At 48.1% G+C, this 16,049-nt stretch overlaps 1 protein-coding gene across 38 annotated transcripts in view; it reads left to right on the top strand.

The window, feature by feature from the left end:
• Positions 1–16,049, top strand: part of Tcf7l2 (transcription factor 7 like 2) — a 192,333-nt gene that overhangs the window by 13,044 nt on the left and 163,240 nt on the right. For 17 of the 38 annotated variants that reach the window (XM_028875112.2, XM_028875092.2, XM_028875117.2 and 14 more), the window contains exon 4: positions 136–204. The exons of the other annotated variants lie outside the window; for them this stretch is intronic. In XM_028875112.2, coding sequence (XP_028730945.1) covers positions 136–204 — 69 coding nt within the window. The remainder of the gene's footprint in view (positions 1–135; positions 205–16,049) is intronic. 38 annotated transcript variants of the gene reach the window in all.

The following is a 16,049-nucleotide window of genomic DNA, read 5'->3' as shown; positions in this document are numbered from 1 at the left end:
GTCCACAGGTCTTGACTGAACGCCAGGGCGGCAGTTCAGTCTAGGGCGGTTTGTCTGCTGTTCATGAACTGCTTAAGATGTTTTCTTGTAGTTTGTGACATGAGCAGAACGCTTTGATTTGGTTTCTTCCTACAGCTCCATTTTCAATCCGGCAGCACTCATTACTCTGCGTACAAAACGATTGAACACCAGATTGCAATTCAGGTAGGAGGCGCAAGAGATTCCGAAGCTTGAATTACCAATGTGTAGGTCTCTTGTGTCTTTTTATTCTCTGCCTCCCTCACCCAGATGATGATGATGGGGGTGATGATGGGGATGATGATGATGAGGATGGTTATGATGATGGTGATGATGATGGTGGTGATGTCATTATGATGATAATGGTGGTGGTGGTGGTGGTTTGAATCATTGAGGGAGGTGGGAAGTGAAGAACAGAAGAAATGTCGCTAAAATGATTTAGAGATATGAAAAGAAAGATCAGTCTGTGTTTTTCAAGATTATCTTGATCAGGCATCGTGGGGCCTCAGAACCCATGTTGTGTATGGTTACTGCCTTTTACTGAAGGAAGGGCCTTGAGTTGGGAGGAAAACAGGTTGGCCAGTTGTGAACAGGAAGAATTGAGAGAGGGAGCTGGTGAGGAGGCCATGTGACAGTTGGGAGAATTGTTTCCTGTGGATCAAAATCATGGCCAATCTTAGCACTTTTGACCTGACCATCCCGAAATGTTGATTTCTCTTGGGCCTCTTGTGTTGGAAGGAAAGGCGGCAGATCCCAGCTTCTGATGAGTGTTCTGTTTCCCGCTCACTAGTGCTTCCATTCTTTTAAATCCAAAGGCTAAACAAACCACAGACGAATGTAGTTGTGGGGCTGAACAGAAGCCAGCCAAAAGTGCCAGTGGGTCAGGCAGACTAACGCGCTTTGTCTGGCGGCCTGGCCTTGCTATGAGGGACGTCTCATGGTGTCCCTCACTGCACACCCACATCCTGAGTGTTCTCTGCGAACCCTTGGCAAGGAGGCATTGAGAGCTTTATTTGGCTGTGATGTGGAAGTCTGGCTTAGGGCCTCCGAAGTTGCTGTTGGCTTGGTGAACGCCACTTTCTTGCTGACTCTTTGGTAGGAAGCCTTTGCAGGTTGTGTGAGTGTGTTTGTGGACATGCATGCCTATATACGGGTGTGTGTGCACATGTGTGCAGATGCACATGTGTGAAAGTATACATGTTTGAGTGTACCATGTATGTACATGGGTGTGAGGGTACCTGTGTGGCCTATTGGAACCCCTACTTCCCATCCACCATATTGCATCTTCTTAGCTTTGCCATTTCAAACCTGTTTCAGCCTCCTTATTACTTTGAAAGCGCTGTTTGTCCCAGGTGAATGGAATTCTCCCTCCAGTGAGAGGCATGAGTCAGCAGGTTTTTCAAAAATGTGGTTGGTTCCTAGTCTTTTTGTATTTACTTCAAGGCTATAGTAGCTGGTCTTAAAAAGATTTACGTTAGCTCTGTGCTTGGGTAAGGTACTGATTTTCCACACGTGCTTCAGGGGAAAAGCATACCTGTTGACTTTCACTCTTCCCCACCCAGATATTTTCACAACTGGTGTGTGTGTGGTGAGCATGAAGCTCCAGTTCTTCCTGGCACACTTCCTGTTGGAAGTTGCTTCCTTTTAAGGCCCAGTAAGTCTTGTTTTTGCAAAACAGTTTGGGCTGAGGGCTTGGTTAGAGAGCAAGTCTAAACCCCGGCTCTGGGTGAATGGGTGGATAAACACAGTGTCCCCAGGCCTAGGGAGGCCTACTCCAGCTCAGGAGGGCTGGAATCTTGTTGCCTGGGGTGTGGGAATTGTTGAGGCTGAATAGGACAGTGATCCTTATCTTGGTGTGGAAAGGCTGGCTGGGGCCATGTCACTGGGAGACCAGCCCGAGACCAGCCCCGCTGTTGGCTCTTTACACCCGGTGCTGAAGTGCCCCTTGTTTGAAGACGCAGTTCGTCTTTCTCCAAACCACCTGGCACAGTGCGGGCCATGTGAAGCCCTTTCTCAGGAGGAAGATGGAGTAAATTACAGAGCTTATTGTTTGGAGGACTGAAACCATCCCTGTTCCTCCATGAACAGGTAGTATTGTTCTCCCCTGCTTCTATTTGCTAAGGCCTGATGCCCATGTGGGCAAACAGAGGGACATTTCATTGGAGTCCTAGCAGCATGCTTTCAAAAGTGTCCATTCTCCCTCAGTGTCTGCTCGACCAGCACAAGGCCAAGCCAAATGGCAGCTAGCTGTAGTTTTAGCGTGATCATCAAAGGATAAATGGCCAAAAACAAAACAAAAGAAGCAGAGGGAAAAAAGGCAAAGCTCAGACAGAATAAGATTGTTCTCTGAATTCTCTGGGCATTTCAGCAGCAGCCTGGGTGGGTGGGTGGTGGGGGGCATGGGGAGTGGGGGGGGGGAGAAAGCAGCTTGGGGTGGGTGGGTGGGGTGGTCTCTCCTGGAGCACAGAAAACCAGATCTGGCCTTTTCTCTCATCCCATGCTTAAATCCAACGTGATGTTGGGGCAGCCGTTTCTTCCCTGGAAACTTAAAACTGGCTGAACCTTAACAAATGCTGTATTTCAGGAGGAGCTGAGCTTGCTGCTCTTCCCTAAGCTCCATCCTAAAATAACCTGGTACTATGACACCGGGCGTCACATGAGGTTCATTCCTCTTGCCCTCCCTCCCTCCCTCCCTCCCCTTCTGTCATCTCAGCACTCAGCCAGGCTCACCGTGGGTGTGAATGGCCTCTGACTGAGTCTATGGACACATCGCTTTGTCCTCTGGTATCAGGTGCTGGGCTGGGACCTTCCCTACTTTAGATTCCGTCCAGCCCTCCTCGGTTCTGAAAAGACAAGGGCAGCAAGAGTGGCCGAGACCACAGTGCAGCTGGACCGAAAGTTAAACAGGCATAATAATATGCACTGTATGGTTATTATTAGCAATGATAATAAATTGTTATTTAATTCTGTTGCAGTGTGTGTGTGTGCATGTGCGCGCGCGCTGGTGACGGAACACAGGGACTCCTGGATGCTAAGTGTGAGCTTGTTCCCTGAGCTTGTTCCCCATCCAGACCATTGGCCTTTTGGAAGTGTGTCACTGAAACACAGCACAGTCCGCAAGTGTTTAGAAAGGAAGAGGATGGACTTACATCCAAGAGGCCTCACCCACGTCAGTGTGCAGATGGGGGCTTGTGTGGACTTTAAAATTTGAGGACATATAGTCAGTCTGGTTAACTTGATGTTACTTTGGTTTGAAAGCATCTTGAGATAAGCATGAAGGGAAAAGCATGCCTGTGTTCTAATAAAGCTTTATTTATAAATACAAACACTGGCTGGATTTGGACCCAGGGCTGAAGTTTACTGTGCTCTGATGAAATACTCTTAAGTCTCCCTTGTTCATCCTTCTTCCTAGTGTTGTGGCTTCCTCTCTCCCCAACCTGCGGAATAGAATGTAAATGGAATCGTCCAGGATGTATGGTTCTGTGTTGTTGGAGACTTGGTTGCTTCCAGGTTTACCCTATCCCAAATACAGGACAAGTAGTTTTGGACATTTTTGGAAGGAATGTCAGTGTCTGAGCATATTGTCCTACACTAGCAAATGCATCTAGGGGGGCGTTGAGGGGTGTATATGTAGCTTTGCTTTAATCTTTTATAGGTAGAAGCCTGCCTAGGGAATGTTGAGTGCCATTTTTGAAATGTATGGCAATTAGTTGTGAGGAGAGTAAGTGGTGTATGAGGAGGGGTAGTGGTAAAACTGGAGGCGACTTGTAGATGCTCTCCTGGGTTGCCCCTCGTGCAGGAGTTTGGCCTCTGGTCCTCCACCATCTCTGTTAAATGGTGGTGAGCACTCACGCCTCACGCCTCAGGAGACTGAGCCCTAATTGCAGATGTGCAAAGCCAGAGCCGCCTCCTGGGATGGCCTGCAGGTGATCGTGCACACAGTTAGGCATCTCTGTAGCTTCCCTGGAGGGACCTCTGCCAACATTCCTACTCGGGGCATTACTGCAGCCTCCACGAGGAGTTCTGTAATCAGGGCGGAGGGAGACCCAACCCAACCTTCCCCTGGGTTCTCTGAAGGGCTACTTGAAAACCAGTCAAGCTTTGTTTTAAGAGTATTTTGGCCAAAGGTTGATGTTTTAACACGAAGTCAGATGTGATTTAGGGGAAAAAGCACTACACCCAACAAAAACAAACTGTGTAGACCTTTCGTGGTTGTTTGCCTTTGGAGATGTGAAGTGGTTTCTGTGTGTGCATGCGCACTCGCATACATGTGCATGCTTGTGCCTGTGGTCAAAGACAGCTCGGAGAGGATCCAGAAGAAATGGACCTTTTTATTTGTTTGCACAGCTGAGCTGGGGAGACTTTGCAGGGAGGTTTGCTTTCCCTCTTGTTAAGCTTGCAAGATCTGGTGTGAGCTTTCCAAAGCACTTGGTCCTACCCCTCCTCAGCAGGGGTTCCCTGGGGCCCCCAGGACCCTTCCAGAGCTTGGGTGCTTTCTGGAGTCACAGCAAGGTTGGAAAGCTTACCCACCCCAATGTGAAAGGGTGTCTGGTCCCATAGACATGTGAGGTGCTGTGGCTGGAGCTCCTGGTTCTGCCCACATGGTGGAGATGGCTAGAGATTAGTTTTAGAAGATTTGTTCAGAGTTTAAGAATGAGGTAGCGGCAATGTGTGTGAGGGTTCCTGGTTTTCCCCTAATTTGGGTTGGTTTGGATGTTGGTCTATGTTGTGTTTTTTTTTTTTTTTTTTTTTTTTGTTGTTGTTGTTGTTGTTTTGAGACAATGTTTCTCTATGTAGGCCTCGTCCTGGAACTCACTTTGGAGACCAAACTGATGTCCACCTCACAGAGATCCGCCTGCCTCTGCTTCCCAAGTGCTGGGATTAAAGGCCTGTGCCACTGCGCCTGGCCTCTGTTGTATTCTTAATCTGTCCTCTTACCTGCTCTATTTCCTGGCCTTCACTTCACATGGATGTGCAGAGCAGGGCTAAGAAAGATTCCCCCAAATCAGTCTGTTTAAGCTAAGAAAAAAAAAACCCCATTATTATTAATTTTTTAATTTTAAGACAGTGTTTCATGTAGCTCAGGCTGGCCTAGAGTCCACTACTAATCAAGGCTGCCCTTGAGCTCCTGACTTCCTGAGGGCATGCACACCAGGCCTGGCGGCCTCCAGGCTCAGAGCTTGGTATAAGCGCTTGCTTTAGATGTGAGAGTGCGCATCCACTTTCCACCAAGAACGGAGGAGGAGCCCGTGTGCTTGTGCAGAAGTGAGCTGAAGAGGTGTCGCTCACTTGAGAGGTTTCCTGAAGCCAGTGGGTGCTAGCTCCCTCGTTTAGGAGCCTCATTCACTGGGGATTTATTGGTGAGTGAAACAGACAAAATCCCCTTGCTCTCAGCCACGTCTCTGCCGTTTCAGATACTGTCACAATTGTCTGTTGTTTACGTTGATTCAGTGTGTGTTTTGGTGTGTGTGTAGCTTTGGGGATGGACCTTGGCTTGCCAGTGACAGGGACCTTTACATGCTGAGCCATCTTACCAGACCCAGACACTGGTTTCTAAGCACCATACCTTACTCTAAACCGGGGGTTCTCAACCTTCCTAACACTGCGGCTCTTTAATACAGTTCCTCATGTTGTGGTGACCTCCAACCATAAAATTATTTTTGTTGCTACTTCATAACTGTAATTGTGCTACTGTTATGAATTGTAATGTAAACATCTGTGTTCTCCAGTGGCCTCAGGTGACCCCGAGAAAGGGTCGTCGGGTCTCAACCCACAGGTTGAGAACTACTGCTCCTATAGACTTCCTGCTTAGTCCAAGATTCGTCCTAGAGCTGTCCTCGTCATGGCCATTGTCACTTGTGGTTTAGGGGACTGAACCCAGGGCCTTGCCCGTGCCACGAGTTCCATCTCTATTCAGAACCGAGATTTTTCAACTACTAAAGGTTGGGAAGGGCAGCCCTAGAGTCTTCTGAAATCAATCCATTGATTATTTATTGGAAGCTATGACCTTTTTCTGGTGCCCAATCGAAACGGGCTGCAGATGTTCCCACGTGATTGTGTTCTTGGATGAGTGAGAGCAGACTGCCCTTGTATTTCAGTGAACTCGGCCAGGGCCTTTGCCTCCTAGGCTTCTGTGAAGAGGGCCTTTGGTTCTGAAAGAGTAGCTGGGACAATGAAGTGCTTGGTGTGGGAGTCAGAGACAACAACAACAACAGTTAATAATAATAGCTTGTTTATTGAGTTCTGGTGCACTGGGCCAAGTGTTAAGTGCTTTCTGTGAGTTTTTCATTGATTTCTCATCAGTGTAGGGAGGGGACCCCGAGCAGTAGAGTTCCTGTCACTATTGTCATTACCCCCATTTTGCAAATGAGGAAGTAGACACCTGACATGTTATTTTTCCCGTGGTCAATTAGGATCCTAACCCAGGCCAGTGTGATTGGAGGGAGGCTGCTGGCACAGCTTCATGCTTAGCTGTCTTCGTAAAGCCATGCTCAAGGCTAAGGATGTGGGCCAGAGGTGGAGTGCGTGCCTTGGGTTGGGTTCCCGGCACTGAAAAGACTAAACAGAGGGCCTACCTGTTTTTGAGCCATGGCTACCATCCAGCTTCCTAGACTATAAGATGGCCCATGGACCTGTGCTGCAAGCATGTCCTGGACGCTCATCGTTGGGGGTTCCTGTTCTGTAGGACTAGGTTAGTGTGTCCTGAATCTGAGCCACTCAGATCTCCTGGGAACATCCTGGAGAGCGTAAGAAGACTGGGATCCCGTCCCAGGCTCATGTTCTGTAGGTCTGGTATGGGCACCTGTGTTGATACTGTGTTATTGAGTAAAGCTAGAGCCCTTCTCTGGGTCAATGGAGAACCGTGAGTCCAAAGCAGTGGTTCCCAACTCTGGCTGCACATCACAGGTGCCTGGGAAGTGTTGAGAGCAGACCTCAGACACCTGACCTAGCACCTCGATTAGCGTCCTCTGGGTGTCCCTCTGGTCTGGCATCTCTGTTTGGTAAAAGCTTTCCAAGTGACTTCAGCGAAGCATAGTTGAGGCGCTCTGGCCTTAGCATCCTGGAGTCTACAGCAGCTGTGCACATGTAGTTTCCCAGGACAGCTGTGCACCTATAGTCTTTGTGGTGGAGGAGAGTTGTACCAAGGCCTTTTTTTTAGGGGTGGGGGCAGGGCCAGGGGGGAGGCTGGCTTGTTTCTTTGAACTTGACTCTTCCTAGAGGTGTCTGCATTCAGGGTTCTACAGATGGTTGGGGTCTATGGAGTGGTAGGACTCTGTCTCCTAGGTTAGAAGCTGTGGGAAGAGGTGGTATCGTGGGCAGGAAAGTGGAGACCTGGAGCAGAGGCATTTGGCAGCCTCCTGATTCTCACACTGGCAGGTCATGCTGAAGTACAGGTTTGGACTGTGTTGGTCTGAAGCTGGGCTTGGGCATGTGCATATCAGACTAGCCGAAGCCGGTGTTGACTTCTGGACAGTAGAGAAAGAAGAGTCCGTTTGGATAGGTCAGGAAAGTGAGTGATGCAGAGAAGCAAACAGGCGTCCCTTTGCCCAGGTCCTACAGCTTAGTGGGAAGGGGGCAAGACAAGAATTGAGGGCCTAGTTCAGCTTTATTTTTATGAGTGTCTTGCTTGAATGTTGTATTACATGCACTATGCCTGGTGCCCATGGAGCTCAGAGAGGGCATTGGATCCCCTGCAATTGGAGTATGGATGGTTGTGAGCCACACTGTGGGAGCTGGGAACTGAACCGGGGTCCTCTCCAAGAGCAACCATCTCTCTAGCTCCTACGCCTGTCTTTTTAAGTGCAAGTTAGCGTCTTGACTCTAAGTCAGGGGCAGCTGTCCTCAACTAGCCAGACGGAATAACCTGGACTCACTGCGCTCTGTTCCCTGTGGCTTTCAACTTCTGCTCGCTCTGTTTGGGCGTGGCCTTCACACCTGTCGGCATCGTTCACCCAGAGACCAGCGTGCATGGTTATTGAGAGGATGGGCTAGGGTGCAGGTTCTAGTCTTTGACCAGAAAGTGAAAACAAGGGTCCTGCCGGCTGTCCAGTGTCCCCATCTGGGCCACAGCGAGTGTATATGGAGGCCTGGATTGTGGTAGTCAGCTGGCCACATTTGCTCAGTATAAGAGAAAGTTTACACGTTTTGCTTTCTGGTATTTCTGCTTTTTATAAAGTCCTTGAGAATTAAGGGAGCTGTTTAGCCGAGCACCAAACTTTCTGAATGGTTAGAGCCTTATCAGGCCTGACACTTCATTTGTTTCCAGAGTTTGGTTGGGACAGCTGGTATCCAGTCCTAATCCAGCAGATCAGTGGCTGCTGTTTCTTTTTCTTTTTTCTCTTTTTGCCGGCTTGCCATTGCTGGCAAAGTCTTATTCTGGAGGGTTCCACCCTGACCACTTCTCGCAGTGAATTTAGTGTTTAATCACATTGGAAAAGAAAGTTTCAAAGTAGCTACATATGATACTGTGTATCATATAGAAAGAAACATCAGAATCAAAGGTGTGTGGGCTCTTTCAAGCATCCTCATAAAACCTTAGTTTTGAGGCATCTGTTTAGAAAAGCATTGGTTATGCCAGTTTCCATGCAGACTGAGGGCTGGGCTGCAAACTGTCCGGTCTTTGCATTGGTTGTTTGCTATGGGAGGTTAGGGATGGGGTGAGTGACAGATGGGATTGGGCAGCATAGCTCAGTGTCTCTGTCTTCGGACCCAGCTAGTTCTTTGGTGCAGGGAACTGTCCACCCCATGTTGCTACTTCTGGCCTCAACAGAGCTCTCAACAGAAACACGGTAACTAAAAGTACTCCCAGGAATGATCTGGTGCTCTCTGGGGGTCAAAGTCACCTCTGGCTGGGAACCAATGGCCCAGTGTTGGAGTTTAAAGTTGTGTGTCTGTCCACTGATACTATGGTAGCCTCCCACCCCAATGCCTTTGCATTTACTTTAAGGGAAACAGAGGAATCAGCAGGGACAATGAGGGTGGGGTGTCATAGGTAGCCTGGGCTTGAGTCTCAGGCACGCCAAGCTTCCCACTCCTGATTTGTGAAGTGGGGAAAATGGAGGCACCTGAGGTGGTTTCCCAAAGGCTGTTGAGAGACTGGATGGGACTGGGTTTGGCATGGGCTGGGCGCTGCAGTGGTGCACAGGAGGGTGCTTGCTGAATGCAAGCTGCTGTCTTTGCCACTGGCACCTATGAGGCACTTGTTTGCAGGCCTGGGGTATGATGGCTTATCCTGACATGCAGTGTCTATTTTACTTGCTGTCAAGAGCCTCACACATGATGAATTTGATAGCCTTGGCCATCTTCACTGGGTAACGTAGATTTATGACTCCTGTTAGTTGCTGTTTGCATTTATCTTATGTCACTTAAAGATTCTGCCTCGACTCTGTGACATTTGGTAAGCATGCAGGCTCTTCCTAAGGGTTGGGATCGTGCTTTGCTCGTATTCATGTCCCAGTAGTTGGATATGTAGTAAGAAGGCAAGAGTTTGAGTGCTTGCCTAGCATGCATGAACATGGGTTCAATCCCAGCATGGTATAAACTGCATGTATAAATGGCCTGGAATCCCAGCACTCAGAGGTGGAGGTCATCCTCGGCTACCAAGTGAATTCAAGGTCAACATGAGCTGCATAAGATCCTGCCACAGACAGACAAACAAACCAATTAATCAACCATTGAACCAAACCACATCCAGCTGAGCAGAAAGGAAATAACATATGAGTGAGCTTGGGGTAGGTCAGCGTGTATTGGAAATGGCAATGGAGTGCTTTTCCAGGTTTTTAAATAATAGCCCCTTTATAACATAGAAAGTCAATAATCATTTGTTTATCATCTACTGAACAATTTGAGCGGGGCGTTCAACCCCTCTGTCAACTTGATGTTCTTTCCTGGGTTTTTCAGTGTGACGTCAGCTGTCATTAGTGCTGATGTGTGCTGCCCTAATGGCCATGGGTGCCATGGCTTTAGTGAGTAGCCAGGTCTACGCTGGTTTGCATTTCTTTGACTGTTTTCCGGTTCTTAGAATGTGGAGGTTCGCTGGCTGTTAAAAACTCTCTTCGCCTTTTTTCTTTTGGCTATTTCTTTTTAGATGGTAGGTAGTGATGTCTGTGGGGTCATGCCATACCTTTAGCTTTGACAGCTGCCAGTCATCCTCGGAAGAGGGCTTTGCTACCTGTGGGTGCCTGAGCCACTGAAACAAAGCCAGGCCTTGCTGCTCTGTAAGCCTGGTGTCTCCCTAAATTTTTGAGGTTGAGATGAAGCCCCAGAATAAATGGCCCTGGTTGAAAGCTGGACAATTTCCAAGACTTGAAAATGGATGTCTGTGGTGTTTGTCCATTGTAGTGGGACTGGGAGAGTCTTCCCACTGGGGCTTTGGCAGAGACTGCCCTGTGTCAATAGTTTCTCAGTTGATCCAGTAAGCATTGCTGATGATTGAAATTGAAGAATCGCCAGGACAATTCATCTTGAGGAGCAGGGAGCATCGGGTGTGAGCCAGGCTGTGGGGAACAGACATTGACATACGGGCGGTCATCAAACTAATTGTTGTTTGAATTACCTGTTATGATCCAATGACAAATCTGCCCTGCTCCTGTCACTGGAGCAGAAAATGTAGCTTGAATTGGCGTGATGTTAGCGAGTGTAAACTGTACTTCAACAAGATGGATAAACCCAATTATGGGGCAGACCTGTAGAGAGAAAATCCATTTAAATCTCGTAATGTTAAGCAGAGCTGTGTTTAATTCATTTGGACCAATTTGGGGATGATATATGAGTGTTGGTGAACATTCGTCAAAGGGGTGACCGTGGGGGAAAAGTGATGTGCTGGGCTGTGGCCACTCTTGTGAGGCAGCTGCGTGTCGGCCTGCACTAATGGCGGAGAAACAGAATGACAAAAAGATGTACTCAGTGCCGCAGGGGACGGTGCTGCGTAAATGAACCAATAAGGGAAATACACGGAGCAGAAAGGGGATCTGCGGTTCCTGAATGCCACTGACAGTCAAAACCAGAAAGGACTGGAGGACTCTGACGTGTTTCCAGCCGGACACCCTTGTGGGCTTTTCTGAGCCTTGTGATGAAGGACCTAGGAAAGTTCATTCTAGAAAGCAAAAGAGCAGAGGAGAGGGGGAGGGGAGGGGAGGGGAGAAGAAGAGAGAGAGAGAGGGGTCGGTCATGTCAGGAAGTCACGTGCTTATTAAATATATATCCTGGGGTATTTAATTCTCTATTGGAAAGTTAAAGGGGCATTGTTTCTGAGATACACGTGTGATTCATATCTGAAGGTGTTTAAAAAGTCTTGCTTATTTTAAAGAAGTTCATTAAAACAGCTGTTGGGTGATGTTGCTTTATACATGATAGGTACTTTACTGATGCTGTAAATGAAAGCGTTGAATTGAGGAAGGTGCTTTCTCAGCTGGACACCTGAGCTCCTCATGAGGACATAGAAATAAGGACCTTGTGGGACAGTGGTGGCACACACCTTTTAATCTCAGCACTCGGGAGGCAGAGGCAGGCAGATCTCTGTGAGTTTTGAGGCCAGCCTGGTCTACAAAGTGAGTTACAGGACAGCCAGGGCTGTTACATAGAGAAACCTTGTCTTGGGTGGGGGCGTGGGGGGGGGGAGAAAAAGAAAAAGAGAGGAGGACCTTTGTGCCCATTTTGTGCTCTGGCCACCCCTGGCTTCTCATTCTTCATTCTTGGGCATTTGTTTAATTGTATAACAATGGGTGGATTTGATTTACTTTGTATTATTTTGAAATTTCATTTTGAAGTTTTTGTAATAACATTTTCCTTGTTATGTGTTTGTATGTGCACCTGTGTGCTGGCACACCCATTACAACCCGTACACGTGGGTCAGAGGACAGCTTGCTGACGTCAGTTCTCTCCCTCCTGTGTGTGGGTTATAGGCTTGGACTGAAGTAGTCTTGGTGGCAGGTACCATTACTGGCCCAGGCATCTCACCAGCCCTAGTTATTCGGTTATTGTATGAGCACATACTGTATACTGCGCACATCCCCCTGGGTCTCGCTTTTTATCGGTCTGCTGTGCTGGCTTTCCGGTGGTGATCTTGGGAGCCTGTAGCCTGTTTATATTTTGGGAATGAAAGACGCAGCCCCTCTAATCAGTGGCCCTTACTTCTCCGTTTTCTTTTAGTGTGGGGGTTTTCTTTTTTCCTTTTGGATTGGATTCGACTTGCAAGCTGCCAGAGAAGGGAGGACTAAGGTGTTCGGGCAGAGGGTGGTGAGGAATGCTCACCTGAGACTGTCTCCCCCAGAAATCCAGTGGTGTGAAAGGAGGCTTCCCTGTCCCTGGGGACAGTCTAGCTTCTGGGGCATGATGCGCACTTCGCTTGTTTCGTACAAAGCTTTGGTCCCGAGGTGTATCTGCTGGAGACTTCCTTTCTATATTCCTCCATGTTTCAACTTATTTGAAGAGCTAGCAACAGTTTAAAAACAGAAGAATTAAAACCTTGTAGTAACATCTTAACACTGAATTCCAAGAATGTGAGTATACCAGCCTAGTTACCAGAAGACGGTAGAATACTTGGAGAAATTTAAACTACTCACTCCTCCAGAAAGCCCCCAATATATTCCTGCAGCCCTGCCATGGCAGGCCTCCAGATGGCTCAGCACTGGGAAGAGTATAACTCGGTGAGCACAGAGGAAGTGTGCTTGGATGCACCCCAGATTTGAAGATGTCTGTCTGCACTGGAAGCAGCAGCATGCTTTTCCCCTCTCTGAGTTGGGGACTCTGGCTTTGAAAGTGATTGGCAGATTTAGATTCTTCAGGTGGGCTAGAGATGTGAGTTGGGTAGGGAAGTGAGTTAGACCTTCTGGTTAGGGTCGGGAAGTGTGTCTTTCCCACACCTCCACTTCCTGCTTTCTGGTGTCATAGCCAAGCTGAAATCTTGGGGCCACATTCAGAGAGGAACCTTTGTCCTTTTGATTAGCTCCCAAGAAATATATATATATGCATACATACATACATACATACATACATACATACATACATACATACACACATACATACACCAAAAGAGCGAGGAGTGAAATGGCCAGGGAGACGCCCACATGAGGGCTTTACTGATTTATGGAATGTAGGCAATTCAATTCAGGATTGTTCTAGGAGTCACCAAGTCCTGAACTTGATATTTATCCTTAAAATTAAAAAAACAACAACAACAACAACAACAACAAAAAACACCTCCCTTGTTTCTTCCTCCTGGTCTTTAATGGCTTCCTTTTGATTCTGGACCCAGGCAGCACATATCTCTTCATCATTCCTGGAGGGACAGAGAGCAGTAAAACCCTCCTAAGAGGGGACGGAGCAGTAAGCCACAGTCACATGCTTAATGTATTGAGATGCTTTTTTTTTTTTTTTTTTTCCTCCAAAGAGAAATTACAGAAAGGTTGGAAAGTGCCCCAAAGCTAAGGGTGAGCCTGCCCAACCACCAGTAGTTTGTGTGCACACTGTTTTGGTTTGTGTTTTCTTAAAATGTGTCACTGCTGTCAGAGCCGTGAGTGAAAGCAGATGACAAATGTCACTTGCAGAAGACCGCTTGTGAAGCCATTTGTTGTGAAGGGCTGTTACTCAGCTTGAGCCCTTGAGTCTGGCCAGTCCTTGTGGGGGTGGGGTCCTTCCTAGGAGGGGAAAAAAGGAAAAAATAAAAATCTGTTTTGGTTGGGTCAAATTTTCTGGTCAGTCTTCATCAGGAAGTAGATGCTGCTGGGTTGGTTGCTTCTCGTGATACGAATTTTGTCATTTTAGGGTCGTTCAGGCATCAAGGAACTTGCTTCTCCTGTGGAGCTGCAGTCTCCACTACCCCCACTGTTTACTCAAGTGGCAAAGTTGGAGTTGTTAGGTGCTTCCTGCCCTCCCCTGGTTTGGAATTTTGGGCACGACAGTTAAAGGAACCTGGCATTGGCTTACATGTGACCGAAGCCCCGGATCTGATGTGTAAAAGTGCATACTCAAAACCACAGGCCACGTGCAGACAAGCGCTGGTTTTGATTCCAGGCCTCACCCGTGGCTCTGATATCTCCGCTTTTACCCTGAGGGTGGATTTTTTTATCTTTTGGGTTAACTTCTGGTTTGTGGTTTCCACTCGTCACTGCTCGAAAGTGTGGATGCTGTGGAACCGGGGTGACCAGAAACTGATCCGAAAGGCTCCCCAGGATGGTGGCCCCTGGGGATACCGGATGTGGCCCCTGGCAGGTCGCTGTGGAGCCCTTGTTTCTGTTACAGGCTTCTCCCTCTGGGGTTTCCAGCCCCTCCTCCCGGGTTCCTCCTCACACCTCTGAGGACTGTAGTGGAAACAGCTAGCCCCGCTTTCCACTGGACTTCCTGTTCCGTGTGTTTCCCGACTTCCTGTTGCCTCTTGGCAGGGTTATGTTTTCCTCATTAACTAGTTTCCATTTCAGAGTTTTCTGATGAAGCAGGGACTTTTTTCTCATCCTAGCATCAATCACTCCATACTTTTTGGTTAAGTGTAAAAACAATATATTTCATGATGGTAGTCTCATACAGCAGCACTTAACATGGCTGCTTGTGCCCAGCCTCCCTGTGCTCCCTGTGCGTCCTCCCCACCCGCACTGGACTCCCTCCACCGCTGTGTGTGCGTGCGTGTGTGAGTGTAGTGTGCTTGTGCAAGGCAGAAGACAGCTTTTTTTGGAGTTGATTTTCTCCTTCCACATGTGTGTGGGTTCTAGGGATGGAATTCATGACCTCCGCACAGCGAGCACACTCAACTGCTGAGCCGCTGTGCTCACTCTGCCTCCGCCATTGCTCTGTCTCCGTCCTTGTGTATGGAGTTGTCGTCCTTGTGTTTGGAGTTGTCGTTCTTGTGTTTGGAGTTGTCGTTCTTGTGTTTGGAAGTGTCCTGTGGTCCAGTCTGGCCTGGAACTCTTTGTGGAGTCAAGGCTGACCTTGAACTTCTGATCCTCCTGTCTCTATCTCCCCAGTCCTGCTGAGGTTACAGACACGTGCCACCATGCTCTCTCTGTCACACACACACACACACACACACACACACACACACACGCACACGCACACGCACACGCACGCACACACGCACACACACCTAGATTCTGTGTATGAGAGAATGTATGCTTTATTTATCTTTCGGAGTCTGACTTATTTTCGCCTGGCACAATCTCCGGTCACATCCCCTTTCTCCAGATGACATGATTTAATTCTTGGTTATGGCTGAACTTTTTTGTTTTAACATAAGGTTGAGAATTTTAAGATGGGCTGGTGGCAGAATTATTCAGTGTGGCTATTTTCTCATCTGAGAGAAATAGATTTAATGAGAGGCCTGGCTTGTCACGGAGACTGTTGGGAGATCCTGTCAGAGGGTCTCACCCGTCACCTGACACATAAGAAACATGTAAGGGTATGCCACTCACTGTTCCTGAGTGTGGAAACTTGTGCCTCGCTAACAGACCTATGCCACACTGTGTTAGCCCCCTCCAGCGCCCTCCCCCATCACATAATGGATCTGGCTCAGAGTTATTTCTTCCTCAACTGAGTGTGGTAGAGTTTACTTTCTGAAGAGAAGGGCTATGGTGCCAGAGGCCATCTACCATGATTTACCTCCCCATGGAGGGCAGACAGAAAAATGCTGAGTGGGACACTGGACTCAGAATCATTCAACTTCTGATGGGCATGAAATTAGTGACAGCAAGAGGAATTTGTGGCTTCTTGTGGTGCCCCTTCTCTTTGGTTACAGTTCTCTTGCTTAGGTCTTCATTAACAATATAAATCTAAAAGCCATTCCCTTCCGTTTCTGGAAAAGCAGACTTCTGGCTCTTGGCTTATGAACTTAAGAACACATTTGTTTCTTTAGGAGGGATTTTCCTCCAACTCCGCTCTTGTTTGTTCGAGTCTTAATGAGCATGTAACAGCTTCCTCCTCCTCACAGCTCCTTCCTCCTCCTCACAGCTCCCTCTTCCTCCTCACAGCTCCCTCTTCTCCTCACGGCTCCTTCCTCTTCCTCACAGCTTCTTCCTCTCTCCTCCTCACAGCTCCCTTCTCCT

Source organism: Peromyscus leucopus, chromosome 1, assembly GCF_004664715.2.
Source record: "Peromyscus leucopus breed LL Stock chromosome 1, UCI_PerLeu_2.1, whole genome shotgun sequence".
Classification (NCBI taxonomy): Eukaryota; Metazoa; Chordata; class Mammalia; order Rodentia; family Cricetidae; genus Peromyscus; species Peromyscus leucopus.
The sequence above is the reverse complement of the archived record's forward strand: the minus strand, read 5'-3'. Positions and strand labels throughout refer to the sequence as shown.